The 27440-nt window shown below is 45.9% G+C and overlaps 1 protein-coding gene across 5 annotated transcripts in view; it reads right to left on the reverse strand.

Annotated features, from left to right (window-relative positions):
- Nucleotides 1-27440, reverse strand: part of LOC122540340 (pleckstrin homology domain-containing family G member 5-like) — a 126607-nt gene that overhangs the window by 5245 nt on the left and 93922 nt on the right. For all 5 annotated transcript variants that reach the window (XM_043675906.1, XM_043675907.1, XM_043675908.1 and 2 more), the window contains 13 exons: nucleotides 21135-21320; nucleotides 19534-19698; nucleotides 12646-12741; nucleotides 11751-11801; nucleotides 10962-11111; nucleotides 10247-10357; nucleotides 9911-10060; nucleotides 9297-9434; nucleotides 4862-4981; nucleotides 3557-3689; nucleotides 2935-3050; nucleotides 2438-2586; nucleotides 521-1513 (listed from right to left, as the gene is read on the reverse strand). In XM_043675906.1, the coding sequence (XP_043531841.1) occupies nucleotides 521-1513; nucleotides 2438-2586; nucleotides 2935-3050; nucleotides 3557-3689; nucleotides 4862-4981; nucleotides 9297-9434; nucleotides 9911-10060; nucleotides 10247-10357; nucleotides 10962-11111; nucleotides 11751-11801; nucleotides 12646-12741; nucleotides 19534-19698; nucleotides 21135-21320 (2558 nt within the window). The remainder of the gene's footprint in view (nucleotides 1-520; nucleotides 1514-2437; nucleotides 2587-2934; nucleotides 3051-3556; nucleotides 3690-4861; nucleotides 4982-9296; nucleotides 9435-9910; nucleotides 10061-10246; nucleotides 10358-10961; nucleotides 11112-11750; nucleotides 11802-12645; nucleotides 12742-19533; nucleotides 19699-21134; nucleotides 21321-27440) is intronic.

The raw sequence follows: 27440 nt of genomic DNA on the forward strand, positions 1-27440 counted from the left end.
TAAAATAAAATCGTTGAGGAAATGTTGAAATTTCAAAATGATAAAATTGTCATTGTTTTGCTCTCTAGCACCTAACATAGCAGCTGAAGGCATCTAAGTCACTTATGTCCCTGTGCTCGGTGTTCATTTCCAGCTGCCACCTCTGGATTCCTATCCATTGGCCACTCACCCCTTTCTGATTGACTCAGGGACATTGAGGCCAACTGAGGGGAGATGGAGGTATTGATGAATCAGGGATAGGAAAGGACTGGGTCTGGTTTACGGGTTTGATACCTACAAAGATTAACCTCCTCAATGGGAATTAGGGAGCAGGCCAATTCCTTGGAATTAAGAGTTACTGAGTGGCCACAGGAATAAAAGGAATTCAGTGACATTGCCTCCCCGCCTCATCTCCAACCCCATTCTCAGTCCCTTCTCACCACCACCAACCCCATTCCATCTCTCCCCTGTTGCCTTCTCAGATACAAACTCCCACCCACCCTCCTTCCAGCCCTCGGCCCCTCAGGGTACAGTGACGTACGATGCAGTCAATGTGGAGTTTAACAGCAGGCTGGTCCGCATTCTGTACAGTTCGGCCAAGGTCAGTTTGCGCTGCTGCCCGGCCTGGGGGCCTGACATTGTCCCTTTGGAAAGTCCTGAGGGACTGCTGCCGCTCGGCTGCCCACTGGCCTGATCGTGAGGGTCCGCGAGTTCATCTGTACCAGACGGAGAGGTCCGCTCATTCTCCATGTCGGAGCGGGACAACGTGCAAGGCTCGGAGCTTGGCTCCAAACTCGGTCCAAAGTTCAACTCCTCCACCTCAGACAGCTCACTGTCGCTGGTGTCTGCAGCCCTCTCTCGGGAGCTGGGGCTTGGAACTGTCCTCTGTTGTTGAGTCTCTGCTCGCTTGAGAACCTCCATTACTTTGGTGGCAGTGGGTGAATAAGGAACGGGGAGCACAGACTGATTGGGTACTGTGCCATCGGAAACTGGAAGCTGGTCTGGTCTTTCTTCAACGGGCACACAGAGTTTCGTCAGGCTCTTACTCAGAGACGACTGACTTGAGACACAAGGTTCTGTGGTAACGAGCTGATGTAGGTTGGTCTCCGACTTTGATTTGAGGTTGTTGAGTTTGTGAGAGAGGGGCTGCTCCAGACTCTGGCAGTGAACCGGTGGTGAGGCTGCTCTCTGGCGGGGAGTCGACTCGCTATCGTCATCTGCTGACTCTTGCTGCTGCTGCTGCTGCTCAAACTCTTGCATGGAGCTTGGGGACAAGGTGCCGTACGCACTGTCCACGGAGGCTGAGCGGCAGGCATCAGCCTTCAGCAGCTGGCCTTTGGTGCTGGGAATCGAGAGGCCTGAGGAAGTAAGCCCATTGCAGGGTAATCCCTGGCTTGGAGAGCTGGAGGATCCTGTACTCCGGAGTGAAGCATCATCAGATGGCGAGGTGGCTCCTTCCATGTCAGGTGAGGAGAGATCTTCATTCACGTCAATCATTACAACCGAAACCCTCTCTGGCACACTGTCTGAATGACTGCAAGCAACAGACAAATAGATTAATGAAACAAGAAACAGACAGGGCAAGAGAGAAAGAGAGAGAGAGAGTGAGAGAGAGATAAAGAGAGATAGGGCAAGAGAAAGAGAGATGGGATGAGAGAGATACAGAGACAGAGAGAGGGACAGGTCAAGGGAGAGATGAGGAAAAAGAGTGAGAGAGATGGGGAAAGATAGTGAGAGAGATGGGTTAAAAATCACACACACCAGGTTTTAGTCCAACAGGTTTATTTGGAAGCACTAGCTTTTGGAGCACTGCTCCTTCATCAGGTGGTTGTCACCTGATGGGGAATAAGATGGGGGATGGGGAAAGAGAGAGACAGAGAAAGGGATGGGGTGAGAGAGAGGGACAGGATGAGAGAAAGAAGGGGCAAAAGACGGGAAGAGAAAAGTGGATGGGAAAGAGAGAAAGAATCAAAGACAGAGACATGTGAGAAACAAAGCTTGGAGAAAGGGCATTGCGGAGGGGGGAAGATAGAGAGAGGGTTGAACAAAGAGATACAGGGAGAGAGAGTGAAGGCAGACAGTGTGAAAGAGGCAGGAAACATCTATAACATTTGTGGGATCGCAGATACAACTTCACTAATTAACAAAGTTCTCATTTTTGTCGTTGACAGTCTAAAATTGGCAAATTTTAAAGTTTAATTTGGGTAAAGGTAACTTAAAACACCGAGATCAGAGATTACAGAAATGGAGATTTGAAGGAAGCAGCGGAATCTGCAATCTTTCGAGAAATTGCTGGCTGGTACGAGGAGGTGGTGAGATGACGTAAATGATACCCATCTGTACAGAAACGTGATGGTAATTACTGTCCACCAGACTGAGGGCAGACACAGGCTGAAGGGTAACCTTCCCTGAGAGTGATGACCTAAGGAAAGGGGCTGAGCTGAGCTTCCATACTTACATGTGCTCTGAATCAAGTATATCGTCAGAGTACGTGTGTAGAAGGGATGGTGATTGGGTTGCTGGGATCCCACACTCTGCATCCTCTTCATCAGGCAGCTGACTATGTCTCTGCGCAGTCTCCAAATGCCGTAACCTCTCCAGAAGGTTCTAGTTTGTTAAATACAATGTGTGTGGGTTAGATCAGCATACTTTAAATGGATGGTCAGGCACAGATCCTAGATTTTTTTCAATGTTTTATTGTTATTTTAAGATGTTGGACACTCAACATTGCGAGTGGCAAAGGTCAATCTACCTAGCTGCTCACTAGCCTTTTCCGACACCTCAATACACAGGACAACAGTGCTTGTGGAAATGAGCAGTTCTGAGTTTCACACATAGCTGTGGTATCTTTGTGACCACTTTCTGATTGATTTTCATCAGTGTGTACCTAGATATTGAATCCCCTCACCTCCCAACCCCTGCAGGTAGAGCTCCTCCCCATTAATCGCCCATTACCTGAGCGTTGAATATGGCTTCAATCCATGCTCTGGACTGTCCAGTTACACTGGCCTGAAAGGTAAAGGCACCGACTGCACTGCGGAACTCATTCAGGTAAATCAGCAGGAAGGAGCCTAGGAATGGAGATTGTTAAATGTGAAACACAGAGACAGACAGACAGGCTCTAGACGTGTCCTGAAACACACATTTCTTTGTAGATTGAAGTTGGGATGGATTCTGACAATGGTAGAATGTTCAGCTCCATTCCTTGGTCACTGAAGCAGCCCAGACCCACATACACAGAGACAAGGATGACATTCACAGTTGGGCTGATACGTAGCAAATAACATTCATGTTGTCTACCAGTGTCAGGCATCAACCATCTCCAAGGAAACAGAGTCTAACCACTGTCCCTTAACATCCAACGGCATCAGCATTGGTCAATCTCCCACCATTAACATCCTGGAGTCATTGCTGCCTCGAAACTTAACTGCTGCATCAATACTGAGTGCAACAGCAGGTCAGATATTGGACATTATTTTGCAAAAGGTTTCACTCACGACTTCCCAATGCCTTCCATGTATCTATAAGATACAAGAAGGGAGTATGATGGAACACTCGGAGTTTTGATGAAACTCACCGGGATCTCTCAGCTCCCTGCAGATTATTTTATCCACTAACAATGGTTGCCGGATTACTTTGGTCTTCTCTATCTTCTTTACTGGTTTGGTGATAAGGAAAATATCCGTGAAGAGGAAACAGTAAACATCCATCTGTAACAGAAAGTGTTTGCAGGGTAAATATAGAAATGTAGGGAATGATCCCACCCAACTGTGTGCAGACTGTGGCACCAAGAGATTGGATCTAGAGACTGTATACGGGAAACCGAGACTCCGAGACTCCGGACACTGATTAAATGTAGAGACCTGAATACAAGACAGCGAGCAACCCAGTGGCCAAGAAACCCAGACACTAAGAAACTGGACCAGGAAACCCAGACACTGAGAAACTGAAACAAGAAACCCAGATACTGAGAAACTGGACCAGGAAACCCAGATACTGAGAAACTGGACAGGGAAACCCAGACACTGAGAAATCAGACCGGGAAACCCAGACACTGAGAAACTGAAACAAGAAACCCAGATACTGAGAAACCGGACCAGGAAACCCAGATACTGAGAAACTGGACAGGGAAACCCAGACACTGAGAAACTGGACCGGGAAACCCAGATACTGAGGAACCAGACGGGAAACCCACTGGGAAACCGGACTGGGAAACCCACTGAGAAACTGAAATAAGAAATCCAGATATTGAGAAACTGAAGCAAGAAACCCAGATACTGAGAAACCGGACCAGGAAACACAGATACTGAGAAACTGGACCGGGAAACCCAGACACTGAGAAACTGAAACAAGAAACCCAGACACTTGAGAAACTAGACTGAAAAACCTAGAGACCAAGAAACCCAACGACCGAGAAACCCAGTGACCAAGAAACCCAGAGACTGAGAAACTGGACTGAGAAACCCAGAGATCGGGAAACCCAGAGATTAAGAAACTGGACCAAGAAACCCAGAGACTGAGAAACTCAGAGACTGAAAAATTGGACATTGTTAAATGTAGAGACCAAAATATTGGACAGTGGGAAACCCAGAGACCAAGAAACCCAAAAACTGAGACATTGAACCAAGAAACCCAGAGACTGTGAAATTGTACATTAGGAAACTTAGTGACTGAACATTGAGAGACCAAAAAACAGAGAACCTCTGTGCAACCTCTGGCACACACAGGAGCAGAGCAGTCAGTGATTCCACATTGAGGCAGTAAACATAGAGAGAGCAACCATGGGGAGTTGGTTCAAAGGACAATTTGTGGCTGAGCACTTTGATCACTCAAATCCATCCAATAATCTTACCCCCTCAATTTCTCTCGAGTGTCGGCTCACCTTGCTGTCTTTTCCTTCTTTCATTCTCAGGCTTCCCTCAAGCAGCAGTTGCCGAGTGTTGTCAGGTGAAGTCCCAAGCATCGGAGCCATCAGGTCCAAGTGGCAGAACTCCTTCAGAACCTAATGCAGCAAAAAGCCCTGTCAGAACCTGGCTGCTTTACTCACAAAGATTCTAACCAATTGCTCTGCTCACAGGATGTGTCAGGACCTGCCAGTCTATACCCATTAACAGCAGCACTCCTGGGCTCTCCTGCAATGTCAGTCATCTTTTCTCAGAATTGATTAATATTTCAATGGATTAATGGATATTCAAAGGACTCAATGTATACTTTTCTTTTTGCAAGGGATCCTCTTGAGATTTGGGAGAATGTGTATGGATTCACACAAAGCTGTTAGGAAGCAGTTCCAAGATTTTGACCCCAAACATGATAGAGTCACAGTGATGTAGTTTGAAGGCAGGATGGGTTGTGACCTGGAGTGTATGCCATCCTCATGTATTCCTGATGAAGAGCTTATACTCAAAATGTCGACTCTCCTGCTCCTCGGATGCTGCCTGACCAGCTGTGCTTTTTGACTCCTCTTGAGATTTGAGGGCTATGTTTTGATTTTCAGGTATTTTGTTTTGGTTTCAGGAGTCCTTTTGCAATCTCTAACTCTTTCATAAGGTGATGCACACATTTAGTAACAATGTCGATGTACTTGTGTTGACATAGGGGTGATTTGGACACTTGGAAAAACCAAATCAGAAATATTCATTGATATCCCTAACAATCATAAACATAAAGCCTAAACACACAGGGAAGACACTAATCTCATAGATGCTATAGTATTTAAATCAACAAAAGGCTACAAGCATAAATTGGCAATAAATACTTTTTTGAAAAAATTCTGACACATTGTAATACACAAAAAGACATCACCCTACACATGCTATCCACAGATTAGTGGGATCGTGCTCCGGTTTCCTCCCACATTCCAAAGATGTGCAGGTTAGGTCAATTGGCCATGCTAAATTGTCCATAGTGTTCGGTGCATTAGCCAGAGTGGGGTGGGTTACTCTTCAGAGGGTTGGGATGGACTTGTTGGGCTGAAGGGCCTGTTTCCACACTGTAGGGAATCTAATCTAATCATAGCTAAACTGTTATGTTTCTCTCAAACACAGTCACTGCACTTCAAATAATTCATAATATGCAAATAATTTTGAGATGTGATAACACATAAATTCAAACCTTTATTAAATATCTCTACCGAACATTAAATTATAGAATTGACAGTGTTCATTACAATTACATCCACACCATTTTCTCTGACATAATTGCTCCTAAACTTCTGCAGTTTTAACCTGGAGATTCCACATCAATTTACAAGGACCTTATTATCTCAGTTTTCTTGTTCTCAGTTAGCTGAGTGTTTCTGAAATGAAATTTTAAAATTGTTTTCCCTATTGTCGTCCTTCACTCCTCTTTCAAAACCTTCCTACCATTTGCAGCCCCACGAACCACATTCCAAATCCACAATACCCTTTCCAGTGCCTCTGTCACTTTATACCCCTTCACTTCTCCTCAGCTGTTCCTTCCCTTTGTCACTTCACAACTCTTTGACATCGCCCCAACCTGGCAGCACTCTACCCCTGGCCTTGTGCAGTAACTCTCCCCCCCTTCTCCCCATTCCCTTCTTCATCCACAGCTCTTCTCCCCAACCATTTCCCCCTCTGCAGTTCCCCTCTGTTGACTGCAGCCTCAGTAAACCCATAGGCCCCAGGTCTCTCTCCCCATCCTGAGGCCTTGGTCTCCTGTTGTACGGCCTTGCTTTCTATTTTTGCCCCTGTTTCACGAGCACTAACATTCACCTTGCTCCTGAAATTAAAGGCTCCCAGCTTTGCTGCTGACAGGCTCAATATTAACCCATGTGAGCAGCTCCTCATCATTTTCTTCTAATGACTGTTCCCTGATTGGTCGCTATGTGGCAGATTGTCTGTATAATTTGGGGATTTTGGAGGTGGCTGTGCATGCCATTCTCATGTATTTTGAGTTATGGTTTGTGCATCTGTACCCTGAATATATCTGCTTCTCTACCTCATTTAGGTACTTAGTTTTTCAAGATGTAGATGGCCTGCTGATACTCCCTCACAATTATCTACATTCAAATTCATTTGGCAATGGCTGCACCCATTGCCTTATATATTAGAGTCATCGAGTCATACAGCAAGGAAAGAGACCCCTTGGTTGAACTAGTCCATGCCAATTTGTTCTAATCTTGCTCAGATTTGCCTAACTTGGTGTGGTTCTGTAATGTTGATGCTGTACTTTCAATTCCTATGTCTAAATCATTTATGCAAATGGTGAACAATAGAGATCCTTGCACTAATCTTGGGACACCACTCCCCCGAGCTCTGCACAAATGCCAGTCAATGACCATCTCCACCAAGAGAAAGTCCAACCACTGCTCCATGACATTCAATGGCATTACAATTGCTGAATTCCCACACTGTCAACATCTTGGGGGTTACCATTGACCAAAATGGAACTAGACCATTTATAAATGTACTGTGGCTACCAGAGCAAGCTCAGGATTCTGTGGCATGTAGCTCAGTCCACTTTTCCCCAATGTCTTTCACTTATGAGGCACAAGTCAGCAATGTGGCGGAATATTGTCCATTGGTCTGGATGAGTGCAATTCCAACAACACTCAAGAGGCTTGGTACCGTCCAGGACAGAGCAATCTGCTTGACTACTATCTCATACACCATCTTTACCAGCAATGCAGTGTCACAGTGTTTAACATCTACAAGGTGCTCTACAGCATCTCACCAATGCTCCAATGGCTGAACCTTTCATGCCCATAACCTCTAATACCTTCAAAGACAAGGGTAGGAAATACATGGGAACACTACCACCTGCAAATTCCAACCCATCCTTTCTTTAAACTACATCACTATGACTTTATTATGTCTGGGGTCAAAAGCTTGGAACTGCTTCCTAATAGCTTTGTGTGAATCCATACACTTCAAGGATTGCAGTGGTTCAAAAAGACAGCTCACCATTAGCTTCCCAAAAGACAATTAGGGGTGGGAATAAATATGCCAGCCGAACAAGTGAAGCCCATATTTCATGTATAACTAAAAAAAAATCAGTAAAATATCCTTTCAATGCTTGAGATCGCTATAGGGATCAGTGAGAACTGTACTCAGCCATTTTAATATTAGGGAAATTGTGAATTACAAAATTATCATTGTATGTTTTTCACTCTGAGTTGAAGAAAGCATAAAATGATCCATCAGAGTAAAACTCTGACCTGGCTGGTTTAGGCTTGTGGTCTGCTTCTATTCTGACTTTTGTTATGAAGGTGTAAGGGGTACTGTACCTTTAACAGAGTTGAAGGACTTAGCAAGAACACACAGTATTTCAGAATTTACAATGTAACATTTGGTCCAGCAGCCAGCAGTATCTGGGGTGCTATGAGACAAAAAAACAAATTCAAATTTGGCCAATCATTTTAAATTATGACTCAAGATACTAACCTCCAATTAAGTTTGAATTTAGTATTTACGATCTGATGCTTTAGAGTTTAAGATCGGGAAAAACTGAACAGTTGGGAGATAACTGCCAAGCCACCAATATATGCAGACTGCCTGGAGGATAGCCCTCTTAAAGGTACCTTTACCTATCAATGACCTGTGAAACAGAAATTCCTAAGAAGAAGATGGTGGAGGAAGATACAAAGAGAAGATTTGACAGCTGGCTGGTTTTGAAATTAAAATATTTTTGGTAAATCTTAATTGGAGCTTTTATCGGACCAGTACTGTAGAAGGGAAAGTAAAAGATAGGTTAGAGAAAGGAGTTATATATAATTGTTAGTTTATATTAGACTTAAAGAATAAAGTTCTTAAATTTTTTGTACTTTGAATAGTGACTTTTGGGATAGTTCTTTGCCTCTCAAATTTTAACAGATTACTGCACAGGTTAAATCATTTCGGTGTTGTAGGTTTAAATGAGCAAGGTGGGGTTTGCCCCGTGTCGTAACACTTTTTAATGATAAACCAGGCTGACTCCTAAACTGTGTTACTGGGAAGGATGGTCTACTCTGATCTATACCCTGGGCCATGATGTGGAGGTGCCGGTATTGAACTGGGATGGACAAGGTTAGAGTCACATGACACCAGGTTATAGTCCACCTGACGAAGAAGCAGCGCTCCGAAAGCTTGTGATTTCAAATAAACCTGTTAGACTAGGCCCAGGTGTCATGTGACTTCTGACCTTCTACAACCTTGGCAGGAGGGAAGAGTAACTTGCTTCACGAGATGCTCAAAGGTTGCATCCCTCATGCCTCATTCTCCCTCATGCGTCAGTATCACTCTATCTCCCAGTGTTTCATCACTCTTGTCTCTCTCTCGCTCACCTCTGTGTTTCAATTTCTCACTATCTGCCTCACCTACCTTCTCCACTTCATCTGAGCTCCCATCCACCACTTCATAAGAATCAATGCGATTGATAATCTCTGCCAGTTTCTGCTGCTCCTGCCGCTGATGCATTCGGGAATTCACGTGCACAATAAAACTCTCAACGGAACTGACCTGGAGATGAAAAAAGGATTCAAATTAAGGCCCAAAGAGACAGCTCAAATCAATCACAGGCCTCAAGAGTCATTGGAGATGGGCTCAGGATGTTGAACCAAGTCAAATACTGGCTACATAGATAGATAGAATTCATATTTATACAGAGACAAGACTGAGGCCAAGAAAAGGGTCCAAATACTAGGACCATGAGTGGCAGTGTGACCATAGGTGAAGGTATGACATAGCGAGAGGACAATCAAAGGAGTGAGCATGGGAAGGAAATGGTGTGCATGGCCGATAGCCAGAGTTTGACCGGGACCATTAATGAGATGCACAATGTGAGCAAGAATGACACCATGAGTAAAATCGATAGAATGAAGCGTGTACATCATGTAAAAATAATCATGAGTGAGTGTGACTGAGTAGGTAATGTGGTCAACAGCATGAATGGGACCAACTGAGTGTCACTGACTATGACCACAAGGTGTACATACCATGCTAACGATGACATCTCTAGCGTGAGAGTTATCGGTTTTTTTGAGGATAGACTTGAGAAGCAGCGGGTACTTGGTCAGTCGTTGATGAGGTTTGACCAACATGTCACTGAGCTTCAGGCGGTTACACTGCTTATGAGTCTCTGCCCACTGCAAAGGGACACAAAAACAATTATAAAGGGGAGCACACCGTCTCACTCTCAGTACTACTCTATCAGTTTGTCCATCTCTGGATCCCATCTCTCTCTGTTGTTTCTAGAGCAAATCCATGAAACCCTCCCTGTCCATCCCTATCCTGTCACTTGGAGTAGGGAGAGGTCACTGGATGACACTGACCGTTATATAGACCCTGAAGAGTTCGTTGTCACGGAGAAGGTTTCTCATATACTCCATGCAGCTTTCCTCCTCCATGCAGTACTGGATGTAAGGCTTAAAGTGTACACCAAACTGCGAAAGGAAAAACAAATAATTAATGCAGTGTTAGAAACAACAATTGTCTAGCACTCAAGAGCTAACTATTTGTGCAAATTATAGCCAAACAAGGAAATTCCTGTTAAGTTTGGACAAGTGGGGCCTAGTTTTGATGTTGTGACTAATCTCAGAGAAGTTTGGAATTGATTAAAATCAATAGCTTTGGGGCTTTTGCAGCTGCTTCCACAAGTGATGAGTCTTCCCACTTCTCTTCAATCCCACTGTCCTCCATCTTTAAAGAGCCCTCATTGTTGACCTCCACCTATTGACAGTGGAAATGCTAGCCAGCAGTTACACCAGCAAATGGTGTATTGGGGCAGCTTGGAGCAGAGCACAAGGCTGCTTCCTGTGCCTGTCTCAGGTGGTGCAATGTAGAATGGTAGGTGCATAACAGCTTACCAACGGCTTGTCCCATCAGCGTCAAGTCACTTCAAGAGGCACAGGATAAAACCTCATCTTTTTGCTCACCAGAATCTAACAGATGTACCATAGCACCTGACTATTACTCAAGCCATCTATCTGCACCAGCCCAGCCCAGGCCTTCCATCTATCCTCAACCTGTATATTGCCTGTGACTTACTGTCTTGAATCCCTTGTGCAAATGGATGGGGTTCAGTAATGCTTTGCTCTCTCTGGATGCTTGCAACATTGGAGTCATCACCTCTTGCCACAGCTTCTGGTGCAGTTGGATAATCTCCTGCACATTACAGAACAGCTTCTTTGGCTCCACCTGCAAGGCAACATGGGTAAAGTTAGTCTTCAGTATTTCACCTTCAATGAAAAAATGCTCAGATCTGTGTACAGGCAAACACCAATCAGTGCACAGACAAATACCAGGGTGGTGCACAGGCAAATACTAGGGCCGGTGTACAGGCAAATACCAGGGCGAATGCACAGGCAAACACCAAGGTCAGTTACAGGCAATCACCAAGAGGTGTACAGACAAACGCCAAGAGTTAGTGTATAAGTAATCACCGAGGGTCAGGGTACAGTCTATCACCAAAGGCGTTATACAGGCAAAAATCAAGTGTGCAGGCAAACACCAGGGTCGATACAGTCAAACACTAGAGTCTCTGTATAACCAAGTATCAGGCCCAGTGCACAGGCAAATGCCAGCAGACACCAAAGCTGGTGCACAAGCAAACATTAGGGCTGTGCAATGACAATAACCAGACCCTGTATATAGGCAAACATAAATGCCTGTGTACACACAATATCTAGGGCTGGAATGTTGACAACACCAGGGATTAGCTACATTTCCAAGAAATGCTGGATCCTGGGAAAGTGTCCTTGCTCCATACACATTGCTCACGATCAACATAATTGATGAACTTCTTGGTTTGGTCAACATGAAAGAAGTCAGCCTCACCTCAGTCAGCAGACCCGATTCCTGCAGGTTTATCAGGCAGCACAGGAACAGCTGGAAGAGAGGAGACTCAAAGTAAAAAACGTGCACTGTCTAAGCAATAACATCCAGTTCAGGCCAGCACTGAGCTCAGAGCTAATCTCATGCAAAAAACCATTCATTTTGAAGGATTAGTGAAGGAAAATCAGTGAATCCGAGGGAGAGACAGCTACTTCAGGAGAGGAGGTGATCCCATATCCCAGGGAGAGTCAGCACCTTCAGGAGAGGAGGGGGAGCTGTACTCCAGGGAGAGTCAGCACCTTCAGGAGAGGAGGGGGAGCTGTACTCCAGGAAGAGTCAGCACCTTCAGGAGGGGAGGTGGAGGTGTACCCCAGAGAGAGTCAGCACCTTCAGGAGAGGAGGGGGAGCTGTACCCCAGGGAGAGTCAGCACCTTCAGGAGTAACTGTGATCTCAGCCTCTCTTCTAACATGTGACTCTAGACCTGCAGAAATGCTGATGATTCTTAACTGCCCTCTGAAATTGTCTCGCAAGCCCCTCTGTTCAAGGGCTATTAAGGCATGGGCAACAAGTACAGGCCTTACAGTGACACCCACATTCTTTGAAATAGTATATTTTAAAAAATGGAAAAGTATGAATTTTCAATTGAATTGAGAGCTTCACCCAACGGACCCATGACTGCAACTATGGATGATTCACTTTTTGTGGTGTGAGATTGATCGAGGGATTACCAATGTGCTAATCTGGTCAGTTAGGAACGTGAACACAACTATACCATTCACAATGGGAAAAATGGCCAAGGGGCTGACGACAGTAATTCCACAGAATCCGGCAATTTCACATCATTACTCACTGACCCCTCTACCAGTGTGCCAATGGGAGGGCAGGACAGAGACTCACATCCGTGATAACACGCAGCTTCTTCATATAGGCAACCTCTGTGTTCAGCAGCTCCCAAAGAGCCTCCTGCTGATGGCACTGCTTCCGAGTCAGTTTCTGTTTGAGAGAAAGAAACACAGGAAGGTGGTGAAATCACACAGCCCCAGAAACCTAAACTCCCTTCTCTAACTACTGCTACTTGCATTCCCCTGGTATATGAAGATGTTACTTGGAGAAGTTTGGTATGAGAGTTGAGAGAGCTTGGTTATCAATGCGGGACACCTACATTCCTGGGCTGCTCCCATTAATACCAACCACAGAACCAGGCTCCCTCAAGTAAATTCCCCCAAATGCCTCCAAATCACCAATATTTCCATCCATTAATACTGTTACCTAGGTGGGCTCCATCCACATACCCTGGCTCTCCCCATCTCAAACTCAGGATCCCTGACAAATAACACAATATATCTGGGCATGTCCATAAATACCACCACAATTCTTGAGCTCCCCTGATAAAGTTCCTTGCAAACCCACTCTCCCCATCATACCTGGACATGTCCATTTATTTAGCCCCATATTGTCCAAATACCCAGGTTCTTATATCCTTTCTTAAGGATCAATTCTCATTTATGAATTCACTTTACGCCCTTCCGTACTCAACACTAAGTTCAACGATTTCAGATTCTAATCACTGTTCCCATCATCTCAGATAACATTTCCTGGTACTAATTTTGTTGTTGCCGTTTCCTCTGAACCCATCTTTTATTTCTTGTTTCACCCACTTTTGTCTTTTACAATCATCCCTTTTGTCACTTAATTACCATAAGACCATAAGAAATAGAAACAAGAGTAGACAATTTGGCCCTTCTATTCCACCATTCAAAAGGATCATGGCTGACCTGATGTTGCTTTTGCCCACTTTCCTGCATTTTCCCTGTAACCCTCGATTCCCCTCCTGGTCAAATGTGCACTGCCCTCCACTTTATTACACACTTGCCCTTCTGTTCATGTTTCCCATGTTTAAATCATGTGATATCTCACCCGTTCCCAGTTCTGATTAACAGTCATTGACCTGAAACATTATCTTTATTTGTCTCTTCACAGGTGCTGTCTGATATATACAAGTGTTGCCAGAATTTTATGTTTTTGTGAACCTAATGCCTCTTCCCTCCCCTGCTTTATGGTTCCATACCCTGTAACCCTCCGTAAACAGCACAAAGAGAGGGACTGTCACACAGGAGAAAGGGCAGGCCAACTACTCAGGCTGAAAGCCTCTGAATTAGGGACAGGGTGACAGAATCGACCTGGTCTCCTGAGTTTGAATTATCTATTTACTCATGATGGAAAATCAATGGGTTGCAAATTGATGTATCAGTGGGTATTTTAAAGCACTCTTGTCACTGTGACTTCATTCATGTGTCAGCAGGGTGGATGAATGTGTAAGTCCCATCCCACACACGGTGCAGATGAAAGGTTTCTTCCCAGGGTGAGTTTTTGTTGTATCAGCAAATTGGATAACTGAGTAATAACTGACTGAATGCTTGGTTCCTAGTGTTCATACTCACTCATGGAGAATGCCCAGGAAACTCATACTCCCAGGACATGCAATGTCTATGCAATTGTACTCCAGGGAGTGCCAGTGCCCAGTGAGAGTCAATGTGTATGGGACCTATACCCCAGTGAGAGTCAGTGTGTGAGAGATCTATACCTCAGTGAGAATCAGAGTCTGTGATACTGAAACCTCAGTGAGAGTCAGTGCATGTGAGACGTATACCTCAGTGAAAGTCAGTTAGTGTGAGACCTAAACCTCATTGAGCGCCAGTATGTGTGAGGCATATACCTCAGTGAGAGTCAGTGTGTATGGGACCTATACCCCAATGACAGCCAGTGTCTGTGGGACCTATACCACAGTGAGAGTCAGTGTGTGTGGGACCTATACCCCAGTGAGAGCCAGTGTCTGTGGGATCTCTCCCCCAGTGAGAGCCAGTGTGTAAGAGATCTATACCTCAGTGAGAATCAGAGTCTGTGATACTGAAACCTCAGTGAGAGTCAGTTAGTGTGAGACCTAAACCTCAGTGAGAGTCAGTTAGTGTGAGACCTAAACCTCATTGAGCACCAGTATGTGTGAGGCATATACCTCAGTGAGAGTCAGTGTGTATGGGATCTATACCCCAATGACAGCCAGTGTCTGTGGGATCTATACCCCAGTGAGAGCCAGTGTGTAAGAGATCTATACCTCAGTGAGAATCAGAGTCTGTAATACCGAAACCTCAGTGAAGTCAGTGCATGTGAGACGAATACCTCAGTGAGAGTCAATTAGTGTGAGACCTAAACCTCAGTGAGAGTCAGTTAGTGTGAGACCTGAACCTCATTGAGCACCAGTATGTGTGAGGCATATACCTCAGTGAGAGTCTGTGTGTGTGTGACTTATACCCTAATGACAGCCAGTGTCTGTGGGACCTATACCACAGTGAGAGTCAGTGTGTGTGGGACCTATATCCCAGTGAGAGCCAGTGTCTGTGGGACCTATTCCCCAGTGAGAGTCAGTGCGTGTGTGGGACCTATACCCCAGAGAGAGTCAGTGTGTGTGGAAGCTGTCCCCCAGTGAGAGTCAGTGTCTGTGGGACCTATACCCCAGTGTGAGTCAGTGTCTGTGGGAGCTGTACCCCAGTGACAGTCAGCGTGTGTGGGAGTTGTACCCGAGTGAGAGTCAGTGTCTGTGGGACCTATACCCCAGAGAGAGTCAGTTTGTATGGGATCTATGCCCCAGTGAGAGCCAGTGTCTGTGGGACCTATACCCCAGTGAGTCAGCGTGTGTAGGAGTTGTACCCCAGTGAGGGTCAGCATGTGTGGGAGCTGTACCCCAGTGAGAGTCAGCGTGTGGGAGCTGTACTCCAGTGAGAGTCAGTGTGTGTGGGACCTGAATCCTAGAGAGAGTCAGTGTATGTGAGACTTATACACCAGTGAGAGTCAGTGTGTGTGTGGTTCCTATACCGCAGAGTCAGTGTGTGTGGGACATATATCCAAGAGAGAGTCAGTGTGTGAAGGAGCTGAATCCCAGAGTCAGCATGTGTGGGACCTATACCCCAGAGAGAGTCAGTGTGTGTGTGATTCCTATACCGCAGAGACAGTGTCCGTAGACCTATCCTCCAGTGAGAGTCAGTGTGTGTGGGAGCTGAATCCCAGAGAGAGTCAGTGTGTGTGAGACCTATGCCTCAGTGAGAGTCAGTGTCTGTGATAATGAAACCTCAGTGAGAGTCAGTGCATGTGAGACCTAAACCTCATTGAGCGCCACTGAGGCCTATACCTCAGTGAGAGTCAGTGTGTGTGAGACATATACGTCAGTCAGAGTCAGTGTGTGTGGGAGCTGTACCCCAGTGAGAATCAGTGTATGTCTGGGACCTATACACCAGAGAGAGTCAGTATGTGCAGGAGCAGTACCCCAGTAAGAGTCAGTGTCCGTGGGACCTATACCCCAGTGAGAGTCAGTGTCTGTGGAAGCTGTACACCAGTGACAGTCAGTGTCTGTGAGACCTATACCCCAGTGAGAGTCAGTGCCTGTGAGACCTATACCCAACAGAGTGTCAGTGTGTGTGAGACCTGTGAGACCTAAACCTCATTGAGCGTCATTATGTGTGAGACCTATACCTCAGTGAGAATCAGTGTGTTTGAGACATATATGTCAGTCAGATGCAGTGTCTGTGAGACCTACACCCCAGTGAGAGTCAGTGTGTGTGGGAGTTGTACCCCAGCGACAGTCAGTGTCTGTAGGACCTATACCCCAGAGAGAGTCTGTGTCTGTGAGACCTATACACCAGTGAGAGTCAGTGTGTGTGGGAGCTGTACCCCAGTGGGAGTCAGTGTGTGTGAGACCTATACACCTGAGAGAGTCAGTGTGTGTGAGACCTATACCCCAGTGAGGGTCAGTGTGTGTGTGTGTGGGACCTATACCCCAGTGAGAGTAAGTGTGTGTAGGAGCTGTACCCCAGTGGGAGTCAGTGTGTGTGAGACCTATACTCCAGTGAGAGTCAGTGTGTGTGTGTGGGACCTATACCCTAGTGAGAGTCAGTGTGTGTGTGTGTGGGACCTATACTCCAATGAGAGTCAGTGTGTGTAGGAGCTGTACCCCAGTGAGAGTCAGTGTGTGTGAGACCTATACCCCAGAGAGAGTCAGTGTGTGTAGGAGCTGTACCCCAGTGAGAGTCAGTGTGTGTGGAAGTTGTACCCCAATGACAGTCAGTGTCTGTGAGACCTATACCCCAGTGAGACTCAGCATCCGTGAGACCTAAACCTCAGTGAGAGTCAGTGCCTGTGAGACCTATACCCCAGAGAGTGTCAGTGTGTGTCAGACCTATACCTCGAGAGAGTCAGTGTATGTGTGAGACCTATACCCCAGAGAGAATCAGTGTGTGGGTGGGAGCCGTTCCCCAGCAAGAGTCAGTGTGCATGAGAGCTGTACCCAGTGAGAGCCAGTATCTGTGGGACTTATACCCCAGTGAGTGTCCATCTGTATGGGAGCTATACCCCAGGGAGAGTCAGTATCTGTGGGACCTATACCCCAGTGAGAGTCAGTGTCTAGAAGATTGCACTTTAAGGTGAGTCAGTATTTCCAAGTACTCTATGGATAGTCAATGTCGGTGGGAGCTATATCCAGGAGAGAATTGCTGCCCATGGGATCTGTATCCCAGCAATTGGAAGGGGGAACAGTGGATGAAATCATTGGGATGGTGGTGAGGGTGGTGGAGAATTGGGGGGCTGTCTGAATGTCGGTGAGACGAGAGCTAACTGTGTGGTGTGTCATGGATATGGAAGGAAATTAGGATGATATGTCAGCTGGAAGACTGGAGCTTTGTACTTAAGCCCATTTCGCACATGAATAGATGGAAGGGAAAAGAGGTCAGTGAGTTGTCGAGTCATCATGACATTCACCACCTAAATGGAGGAATTCAAAATGCTTGTTTTATTATTTAGTGGGATGTGGGTGTTGCTGGCTGGGCCAGCATTTACTGCCCATCCCTAGTTGCCCTTGAGAAGGTCGTGGTTAGCTGCCTTCTTGAACTGCTGCAACCCACCTACTGTGGTGGACCACGAAGGAAAAGCAATATATCTCCAAGTCAGAATAGTGAGTGGCTTGGAAGGGGAACTTGCAGGCGGTGGTGTTCCATGTATCTGCTGCCCTTGTCCTTCTAGAGAGAAGTGATCATGGGTTTGGAAGGTGCTTTCTGAAGATCTCCGGTGAATTTCTGCAGTGCAACTTATAGGTAGTACACACTGCTGCTACTGAGCATCGGTGGTGAAGGCAGTGGATGCTTGGGAATGTGGTTCCAATCAGGTGGGTTGCTTTATCCTGGAAGTGTCAAGCTTTTTGAGTGTTGTTGGAGCTTCACCCATTTGGGAAAAAGGGCAGTATTCCACCACACTCCTGACTTGTGCAGGCTTTGGGGAGTCAGGAGATGAGTTACTCACTGCAGTAGTTGTAGACTCTGATCTGCTCTTGTGGCTACTGTGTTTATGGAGCGAGTCCAGTTGATTTTCTGGTCAATGGTAACCCCAAGGATATTGATAGTGGGGGATTCAGTGATGGTAACACCACTGAATGTCAAGGTGATGATTAGATTGTCTCTTATTGGAGATGTGAGGCATAAATGTTACTCACCACTTGTCAGCCCAAGCTTCAGTATCTGAAGAGTTGTGAGTGGTGCTGAATATTACGATAAAGTTATAAAGAGGAAGTGATTTTAATCTGTAATTAACTCAAATCTAATGGGTCTCTAGAGAGGCCTGAATCTGACAGTACAAATCTAACAGGAAGTGGCTTTTCTTAAAGAGAATGGACTCTGTCAAAGACAGGAGTAAAACACTATTTTGTTACAAGGCCTCTCCACAACAAGCTTTGAATCAAAGGCCCACACAATGAACACACACACAAAAAAAAAATCACATGAAGGCAGACAGTAGAAAGTATAATTTTGTTAGTGAAATATTTACATCACAGAAATCCAGATGAATCATGATAATTACTGAATAAATTAGTAAATGCACACTCAAAGAATTCTTTAAAGCTGTTTGCCATAATTAATTTTACCTTTAAAAGTTGTTAAATTGAGTGGATAGTGCCATTGTGGCAGGATTCATTCACTTGTTGCTGGTACAAACTATGCAGAAACCTGGCCTCAGTATCTTGCATTAGTCAGGAGGCCCTTTCCCAGGTACCATCCAGTGACCTTGACTAAATGGTGTACGTACACACCAGAATCAAGTATTACTGTGATGTCCAGTTGACATTCACTGGGCTCACAGAGGAAGTATGGTCACTGAGAATAGAGATTCGACCGGGCCCATGGAAGGTAGGTCTGTAAAGTGCAAGGGATTGGGTTGCTACTCTAGTGTTAAAGAGCTTTGAAGTTTGATTGAACATTCACTCTGCCAGCATCCCAAGGGCCAAAAGGTGAGGTGTTGGAAAAGCACAGCAGGTCAGGCAGATCTGAGGAGCAGAAGAGTTGGCATTTTGGGCATAAGCCCTTCATCAATTTGGATGCTGCCTGATCTGCTGGGATTTTTCCAGGGTCACACTTTTCGAACCTGACTCTCCTGCATCAGCAGTCCTCACTTTCTCTCAGCATCCTAAAGGGCCTTGTATTGTAGAATCCCTACAGTATGGAAACAGGCCTTTGGCCCAACAAGTCCACACCGATCCTCTGAAGAGTAACTCACCCAAACCCATTCACCTAACCTGCACATCTTTGGATTTTGGGAAGAACCCGGAGCACCCGGAGGAATCCCACGCAGACACGGGGAGAATGTGCAAACTCCACACAAACAGTCTCCCGGGGCTGGAATCGAACCTGGGTGCCTTGCGCTGTGAGGCAGCCTAGCTCCAGTCTTGCCTGATCTAGTGAAGACTTTTACCTCAGGAGCTTCAATGATTTCCTGCCATGAAGATTCAAGGTATAAGCTGGTCTCTTCCTCCTCCCAGGAGTCCTGGTCAAATCGCAGTTGCGCTGGCAGCTTGGGTAGTCCGAACATGCTGTACGTGTGAAGCTTACTCTGCAGCAGGTCCATTTTGTCCATTTCCTGTAGACACAAAAACAGGAGGGATAATCATTAGATTGCTCAAGTCTGGGAGACACAATCTTCTTACTTTCCCCTTTCCCTGAAGATGCGAACATGCTGAGGTTCAGGTACCTCTAGAAGAACATCTGATCCCAGACAGTGGATATCAGTGGGCTAGTTGACCATGGGAGGCATCACTACTGAATCTGAACAGCACACATAGTGATCGGGGGTTACTGAGCAGTGATCAGGAGCAGGAATAAAAACAAAAATTGTTGGAAAAGCTCAGCAGGTCTGGCAGCATCTGTGCAGAGAAATCACAGGTAACATTTAGGGTCAAGTGACCCATCCTCAGACGTTAACTCTGATTAACACAGATTCTGCCAGACCTACTGAGCTTTTCCAGCAACTTCTGTCTTTGTTTCCGATTAACAGCATCCACAGTTCTTTCGGTTTTGATCAGGAGCAGGAACTGGGCTAATTTCCCTCGCTCTAACCCAGGGGTCACTGGACCGTGATCAGGAGCAGGAACTGGACTGATTTCCCCTCTCTCTAGCCCACTGATTACTGAGTTCATTCAGTGTATCAACTTACTGAACAGGAAGAGGCTGCTGGTGCTTGGGACCCTGCCAATTTGTGGATGCTTTAGTCTCATACTGGACTGGAATCTGGGCCCCAGCACAAGCTCTTAATGATACCCTGAAATCTAAACTTCAGGTTAATGAACAAAAGCTACTTGAGATATCCATAGCAATGGTGTCAATAACAGGAATGCAGATGCCCCCCACCGCATGGAGATGTGATCATGCCTCAGGATGAGTGGGTGGTCTCCCTTACTCCCCACTGGGTTTATTCTGTGGCTCCCCCCTTCATCATGTGAGGTCGAGTGCACAGCTGTTTGTCACTTGGGCCGATGTCCTGTGGATTCTTTCTGTTTCTCTGTCAGCTCGACACCCCACCTGGGGTTACATAAACCACAGAAACCATAGAATAGAGAATGGAATCCAAAACCCTCCGATCCCTGATCAATCACACTCTGCCAGCTGCAGCTCACCCACTGCCTGCGACACACGATGGGAGGGCTCTGAGCTCCAGAACACAGCCCAGAGAGGCTCCATCGCTCCCAGCTAAACCTTCTATCAACAGCTCACACCTCACTCCCCATTTACTGCCGACTGCAGGCCTTGCTCAATATGGTTAATGTAGGCCAGGGCTCACTGAGTCCAGACGGCAGCCATCTGTGGGCTACTCACTAACACAAGTTGACTCTTATACTGCAGAAAACAAACATTTACACTTGGTACAACCTCTCTCATCCCTACCCCTCCCTCGAATTCCACATCCCCCTAACCTGAACCTTCTTCCACTCTGCCTCCCTGTCAGGGTGACTACTCCTGGAGTTATGGAGAATGGTCAGTTGGTGGCAGGAGTGGGGCGCTGGCTTGGTCATCACCTACCCGGCCAAAGGGTCCCATGCCAGCACCAGAACTAAATAACCCACTGAAGCGACTGGCAGCTCGATTCTTCCAACTGTCGGCCCCACCGCTGGGCAGCGAGGAGCTGAGTGGGGAGAGGGAATCCGGCAATGGCAGAGTGGACTCCCCCAGGAACTCCATCATATTCTTCCTCCGCCTGCCCACGGTCTGAAAAACACAAACCAGCCAAAGTGAGTGAGAATCCGGTTGACATGCAGAGCAAGGAGAGAAGCGGGTCGGGGGAGCCAGACAGAGAGTGAGGAAGTTAGAGAGGTGAAAGGACAATGAGGCAGAGACACAGGATGGGTGAAGGGGAATTAGATGGTTAATGGACACAATGAGTACAACATAGGATAGTGAGAGGATCCAGACTGTTCTTCACAAAACAGAGATTACAACAGGTTAATTGGCACTGGGACATGGTTAAGCTTAGTTGTAATAAATGCCTATGCAATGTTTTATGAGCCTCAGTACAGGCTGTAACAGGGAGCCATAAACCTTCAACAGCGTTCCTTCCAAATAGTGGACCAATCTCAAGCTTCCTCCTAATCTCATGGAAGCTGGCAATTCTGAATAATTCGATTCAGAAATCTATTTCACTAATAAACTGCACTCAAAATTCTCAGATTCTCAGAAAAACAACTGATGAGAGAGCCCAGTGAGAGTGAGCACCTTCAGGAGAAGAGCATACATCTTTAATAGCTCCATAATTAATTATCTGTTCAGACCTGGGATTACAACAGACACAAAATTAGCGAATGACTACACTGCAAAGTAATTAACTTGATGTGAAGAAATTTGGTTCGTTTCCAAGAGGATCAAATTAAATACAGATCTTCCTGTTCAGGACAAGATGGGAAGTTCAAGATCCAGCATTACCCCAAATACAGCCAGGTTGTACTGGGTGGACATTCAGGGCTGCAGTCACTGATGGTTTGTACTGCCCTCAGAGTGGACATCATCTGATTTCTGATTCTCAAATCCAGGAAATAGGTGGGTTCTGGGCAGGAATGATTTAGTGGAGTCTGCAATCTGATCCAAAAGATGAACCTCTGACAGTGCAGTTCTCCCCTGGTACTGCACTGGGCTGTCAACTGAGAGTTCCCTGCTTCTATCCTTGACCCCTCCGACTTCTAACTTAGAGGGAAAAGTGTTACTAGCTGAGCTCTGGCTAGGACATTTAATTTGGATAAATGAAAGATGTTGCATTTTGGTAAAAGAAAGCACGGCAGGAGTTATATAGTTAATGTTAGGGCCTTGGGTGGTATTGTTGAACAGACAGACAGGTACATAGTTTTTTGAAAATTGCATTACAGGTAGTCAGGATGGTTAAAAAGTCTTTCACAAAGCTTGGCTTCATTGCTCAGACCATTGAGTATAAGAGTTGGGATGTCATGTTGAAGGTGTATAGGCTTTGGTGAGGCCACTGTTGGAGTACTGTGTACAGTTCTGGTTGCCCTGCTACAGGAAGGATATATTAAACTGGAGAGGGTTCAGAAAAGACTTACCGGATTGTTGCCAGGACTGGAGGGTTTGGTTTATAAGAATAGGCTGGACAGGCTGTGACTTTTTTCACTGGAGCGTAGGAGGTTGAGAGGTGATCTTGTAGAGGTTTATAAAGTCTCACAGGGCATAGATAAGGTAAAGGTAAATATAAAGGTCTTTTGTTCAGGGTGGGTGAGTTCAAAACTTGGGGGTATATTTTGAAGGTGAGAGGAGAGAGATTTAAAAGGGACCTGAGGGATAATCTTTCTCATGCAGAGGGTGGTTCATGTGTGAAATTAGCTGCCAGAGCAAGTTGTAATTATACCCTCATGTAATTATACATGCAGGTATAATTACAACATTTAAAAGACATTTGGACGGGAAGGTTTAGAGAGAAATGGGCCAGATGCAGGAAAATGGGACTAGTTTAGTTTGGGAAACTTGGCTGGCATGGATGAGTTAGACCGAAGGATCTGTTTCTGTGCTGTATGACTCTATGAAAAGCCTTCCACTTGCCAGTTTGAGGAATAGGCATTGAAATAACCCCCTAGAGCCTGGTATCCTGCCACCAAGTCCCCCTTTACTTACAAGTGGAAAGTCTGATCCAGTTCGCTCAGAGTCAGCGATCAAAATTAATTTACTTCGAGTAAAATTTCCCAGCTGTGAAGGTGGGATTTGAACTCGTGTCTCCACATCATGAAAACCAGGCTCTGGATCTCTCAGTCCAACATCCCCCCATTAGCTTTGCACATAGTAAGAAACTGGATATTTATCCAGCTTCAAGAAGCTGTTTACTGTTTGTTTAAAATCCCCACAAAGGCAAACTGATCCGTCAGGCTTCACAATCGATATGATCTGTGCTGCCCATTCTGTAAACTATACTGGTTTGATGATTCCTTTGCGTTCCAGTCTCGTGATTTCTGCCTCTACCTGTGCCTACAATGGCACTGGGCGGGCCTTGCATATTGTGGAATTGCTTCCTGGTCAACATGCAAGGTGATGTCGGCTACTTTGGTGATCCCTAGACATTTCTGAAAAACATCTGGGTTTTTAATTAGGACTTCACTCAGGCAGCCACTTTCTAATTGAAAAATGTTGAGCCGATCTAGGTGATTTTTTCCTCAGGCAGAAGTGAGGACTGCAGATGCTGGAGATTAGAGTTGAGCGTGTGTTGCTGGAAAAGCACAGCAGGTCAGGCAGCATCCAAGGAGCAGGAGAACTGACATTGCTGATATAGGGCTTTTGCCCGAAACATCGATTTTCCTGCTCCTTGGATGCTGCCTGACCTGCTGTGTTTTTCCAGCACCACACTCTCGATGTGAATTTTTCTCAAGCTTGGGCCCAGGCCTTTTACTACAATCTGTTGCTTCTCATAAGAGACCAGAAACAAAGTTTTACCCTTAATCTGTAAAAGTTCCCTGGTACAGGTTCTCAGTCCAGCTGAGTGCCTGTGCAAACTTAAGGGTTGGAGTCCAGAGTGAGTTTTGTTAAAGACTGATTCTGCAATCACTGATGTTGCTGTGCTACTATCAACCTCCATTAGAACTAGGTGACCATATAACCAGGCGTTTATCTTGATTGGTTCCCACTTGGATGTTGTTAAGCAATTTAACTGTTCTAAACCAGATGTAGGTCGGCTTTTCAGGGTGTGCACTCTCCTCAATACCGGCCTAATGAGTTCTCTTACTCAATTTAGGTGTAATGGGACCCTTTTGCTGTCTCAAATCCACAAACCAGCAGCAACTACAATAGCTTGCCAGCCCAGATATTGCTCGAGGCTTGGCTTTGTTTTAGGATTTTGGGCTGACTTAGAGTCCCTCTGTTCAGGCTATGCAACTGTCTTCACTCAAGTGGTGATCCCCAAGCTCAGTTGGCTTGGCGAGGCTGTCCACTTCCATCGGCATACCCTGTAACTTATATGCTCCACTTGCCACATTTTCTAATGATAAAGCCAGTTATACTGCCTGTTTGAAGTCTAGCAGGGCTTTAGCTAGTAGGTGTTTTTTGCAAAGTTACATCATTGATCCCACATACTAAACGCTCTCTTAGGATCTCATTAAGGTTTAAACCAAAGTCACATGCCTCAGCCAGTCATCTTAACCGAGTCAAAAATCCTGATACAGGTCCCTCTGCTTCTTGAATTGCCAAGGAGGTGAGGGGTTTGTAATATTCCTTTACTGCATCTGTCAACTCGAAAGGTTTTCATATCTGGTGTCTCAGGGAAAGTTAGGCCTCTTATAACCGAAAAAGCTGCGGGTAGAACCAGCTGTCAGGACAATTACTCGTTACTTTTCATTTGTCCCAATGTCATTTACCCAGAAAAGAATCACACATTCTTTCCACATTCTCGGCCCAGTCTTTGAGAGCAGTTTCAAACGAGTCAAGCTTCCCAAATAACGGCATAATGCCAGAAATGCTTACTCCAACTCAAAGAGAGCAAATTTCTTTAGCAGTATGCTCTTCCCTCTCATCATTACTGAAATAACTCCACCGAGGCAGGTATCCTGCCACCAAGTCAATCTTTATTTACATGTGCATAGTACGTGACACTGGCCCAACTTTCTCAGAGCCAGCTCTCAGAGTGAACAGAACCTCTGATGCTCCTGTTTACACCTGTCAGCCAGGGCTCACTGATTGGTCCTGGTTAACAGCCCCAATCAGGAACTCATATTCTATGAGGTTCAGCTGGCTGATCTCATTACAATCAGTACAGGCATTTTGACTGAGATGCTGGAGCAAAAAGACCTTCAAATAATGGAATGGTGAAGGATCCACTTATATCTCGGATGATAATTGGATCAAGCTGTTTGCATGGTGCTGAGAAAGGGATTTCATTAGAATCTGGATCAGTAATTAGTATGAGACATTGTTTACTGCCTTAGGCCCAAAGCCAAGCTGAGAATAAATCCTACGCACATCAGAGGATCAATGGCGTCAGGGGAAGCAATGTCAGGAAACAGCTAAACTATTGCTCCTATGACCCTGTCCTGTTTATCACAGCACACATACTGATTGATGGAGCCTATTAGCTCCCAACTTTACCTGGTCTTCTAATCAGATAGCTAGCAGCGTGAGCGAGTGGTCGAGATAGGTTATCAGTGCCCTTATTTACACTGGCAGACGCTGGACAATAGAAGTAAATTGGGTTCTGTTAATTTAATCAATGAGTGCAGCGGCTACTGAGGTTCATTTCTCATCCACCGTCTGGTCTCTCCCTCTCTCATTCAGTATTCCCTGCTGCTCGAAGGTCAGCAGATGACAGCCTTATGAAAGTTCATATTCTCCAAGTGATTCTGAAATTACAAATCCCAGTGATTGGCCTGAGCTCCTGGCCCTGTGCCTCACAACTGGCTTTTATGGCCCTCCTCCCATTTCCAGTCCCCAACTCCTTCGGAGCTGTGTTCCTGGCCCCTTGTTGACCTCCTGCCTCAGCTGAACATTTAGAGACCATTCTATTCTTAGAAGAGACACCCAAACTTCCCACTGCCCACAAGGTTGCCAGGATCTGAGATGCGCTATGGGGTTTGAGGCTTGGGTACTATCTTTTAAGTCATAGTCATACAGTACAGAAGAGGACCTTTGGCCAATCGAGTCTGCATCTACAAAAAAAATTGTCTATCTACATAATCTCACTTCCCAGCATTTGGCCATAGCCTTGAATGTTATGATATTGTAAGTGCTCATCCAGATACCTTTTAAAGGTATTGAGGTTTCCTGCCTCTACTACCCTCCCAGGCAGTGCATTCCAGATTCCCATCACCCTCTGGGTGAAAGCATGTTTTGTCAAATCCCCTCTAACCCTCCTGCCTTTCACCTTAAAATTATGGCCCTCAATGGAGGGGAACAGCGTGGCCCATCCACCCTGTTCATGCCCCTCATAATCTTATGACACCCCAGACAGAGCTCCGTCAGCCTTCTCTATTCCAAAGAAAACAACCTGAGTTTATCCTGAGCTAAAGTGCTCCATCCCAGGCAGCATCCTGGTGAATCTCCTCTGCACCCCTTCCAGTGCCATCACATCCTTCCTATTGTGTAATGAACAGAACTGCACACAGTATTGCAGCTAGGGCCTAACCAATGTTTTGTACAGCTCCAACATAACCTTCCTGCTCTTATAATCGAAGATCACATATCTATATTGCTCTGTAAAATTCAAATTCAATTGCAGCCAATCAGTTTAGTGTTCCACAGCCAGTACCTCTATTCCCTGCCTCAGATCATATCACGCCACACACTCCCTTCCACAATGTATCACAACTCCTCACCTGGAAATCTGTCGGATCAATTGCAAGGTTAGTGCCCTCATGGATAGAATCCCAGTGTGGCCACACTGACACTCTGAGCAGCTCGACAGCACCAGGGCCCGAGCAGTCCTCCATCTTGGATCAGAGGTCGGAGGTGCAGTGAGATGGAGGGACCAAGCCAGGAGCACAAGGGAGAACAGTTACTCGCAATTCCAAACCAGGAATCTATCCTCTACCAGAACACCACTGCCACTACAGGCAGAGGGAGACAGGTCTCTGTGGAGCTGATGAAGCATCTGTGGGCAGCTCTGTCCCTAAATGCTGCCAAATGGATCTTATCAGGAGGGGGAGGAGCTAGCCAGCAGGAGAAACCTTAATTCCTAATCAGGTCGATCCTATCAATCCCCCAACAGGACAGCTGCCTCCAGACTCCGAAAACCTCACTCAGCAGGAACACTGCACACATCACATTTCCCCTTCTAAACATCCTCCCAGCACAGAGTGAGAATTAGTGCAGGTTAGCTCAGAGAGAAAGGGGGGGGGGGGGGGGGGGGGGAGA

Source organism: Chiloscyllium plagiosum, chromosome 34 (assembly GCF_004010195.1).
Source record: "Chiloscyllium plagiosum isolate BGI_BamShark_2017 chromosome 34, ASM401019v2, whole genome shotgun sequence".
NCBI lineage: Eukaryota > Metazoa > Chordata > Chondrichthyes > Orectolobiformes > Hemiscylliidae > Chiloscyllium > Chiloscyllium plagiosum.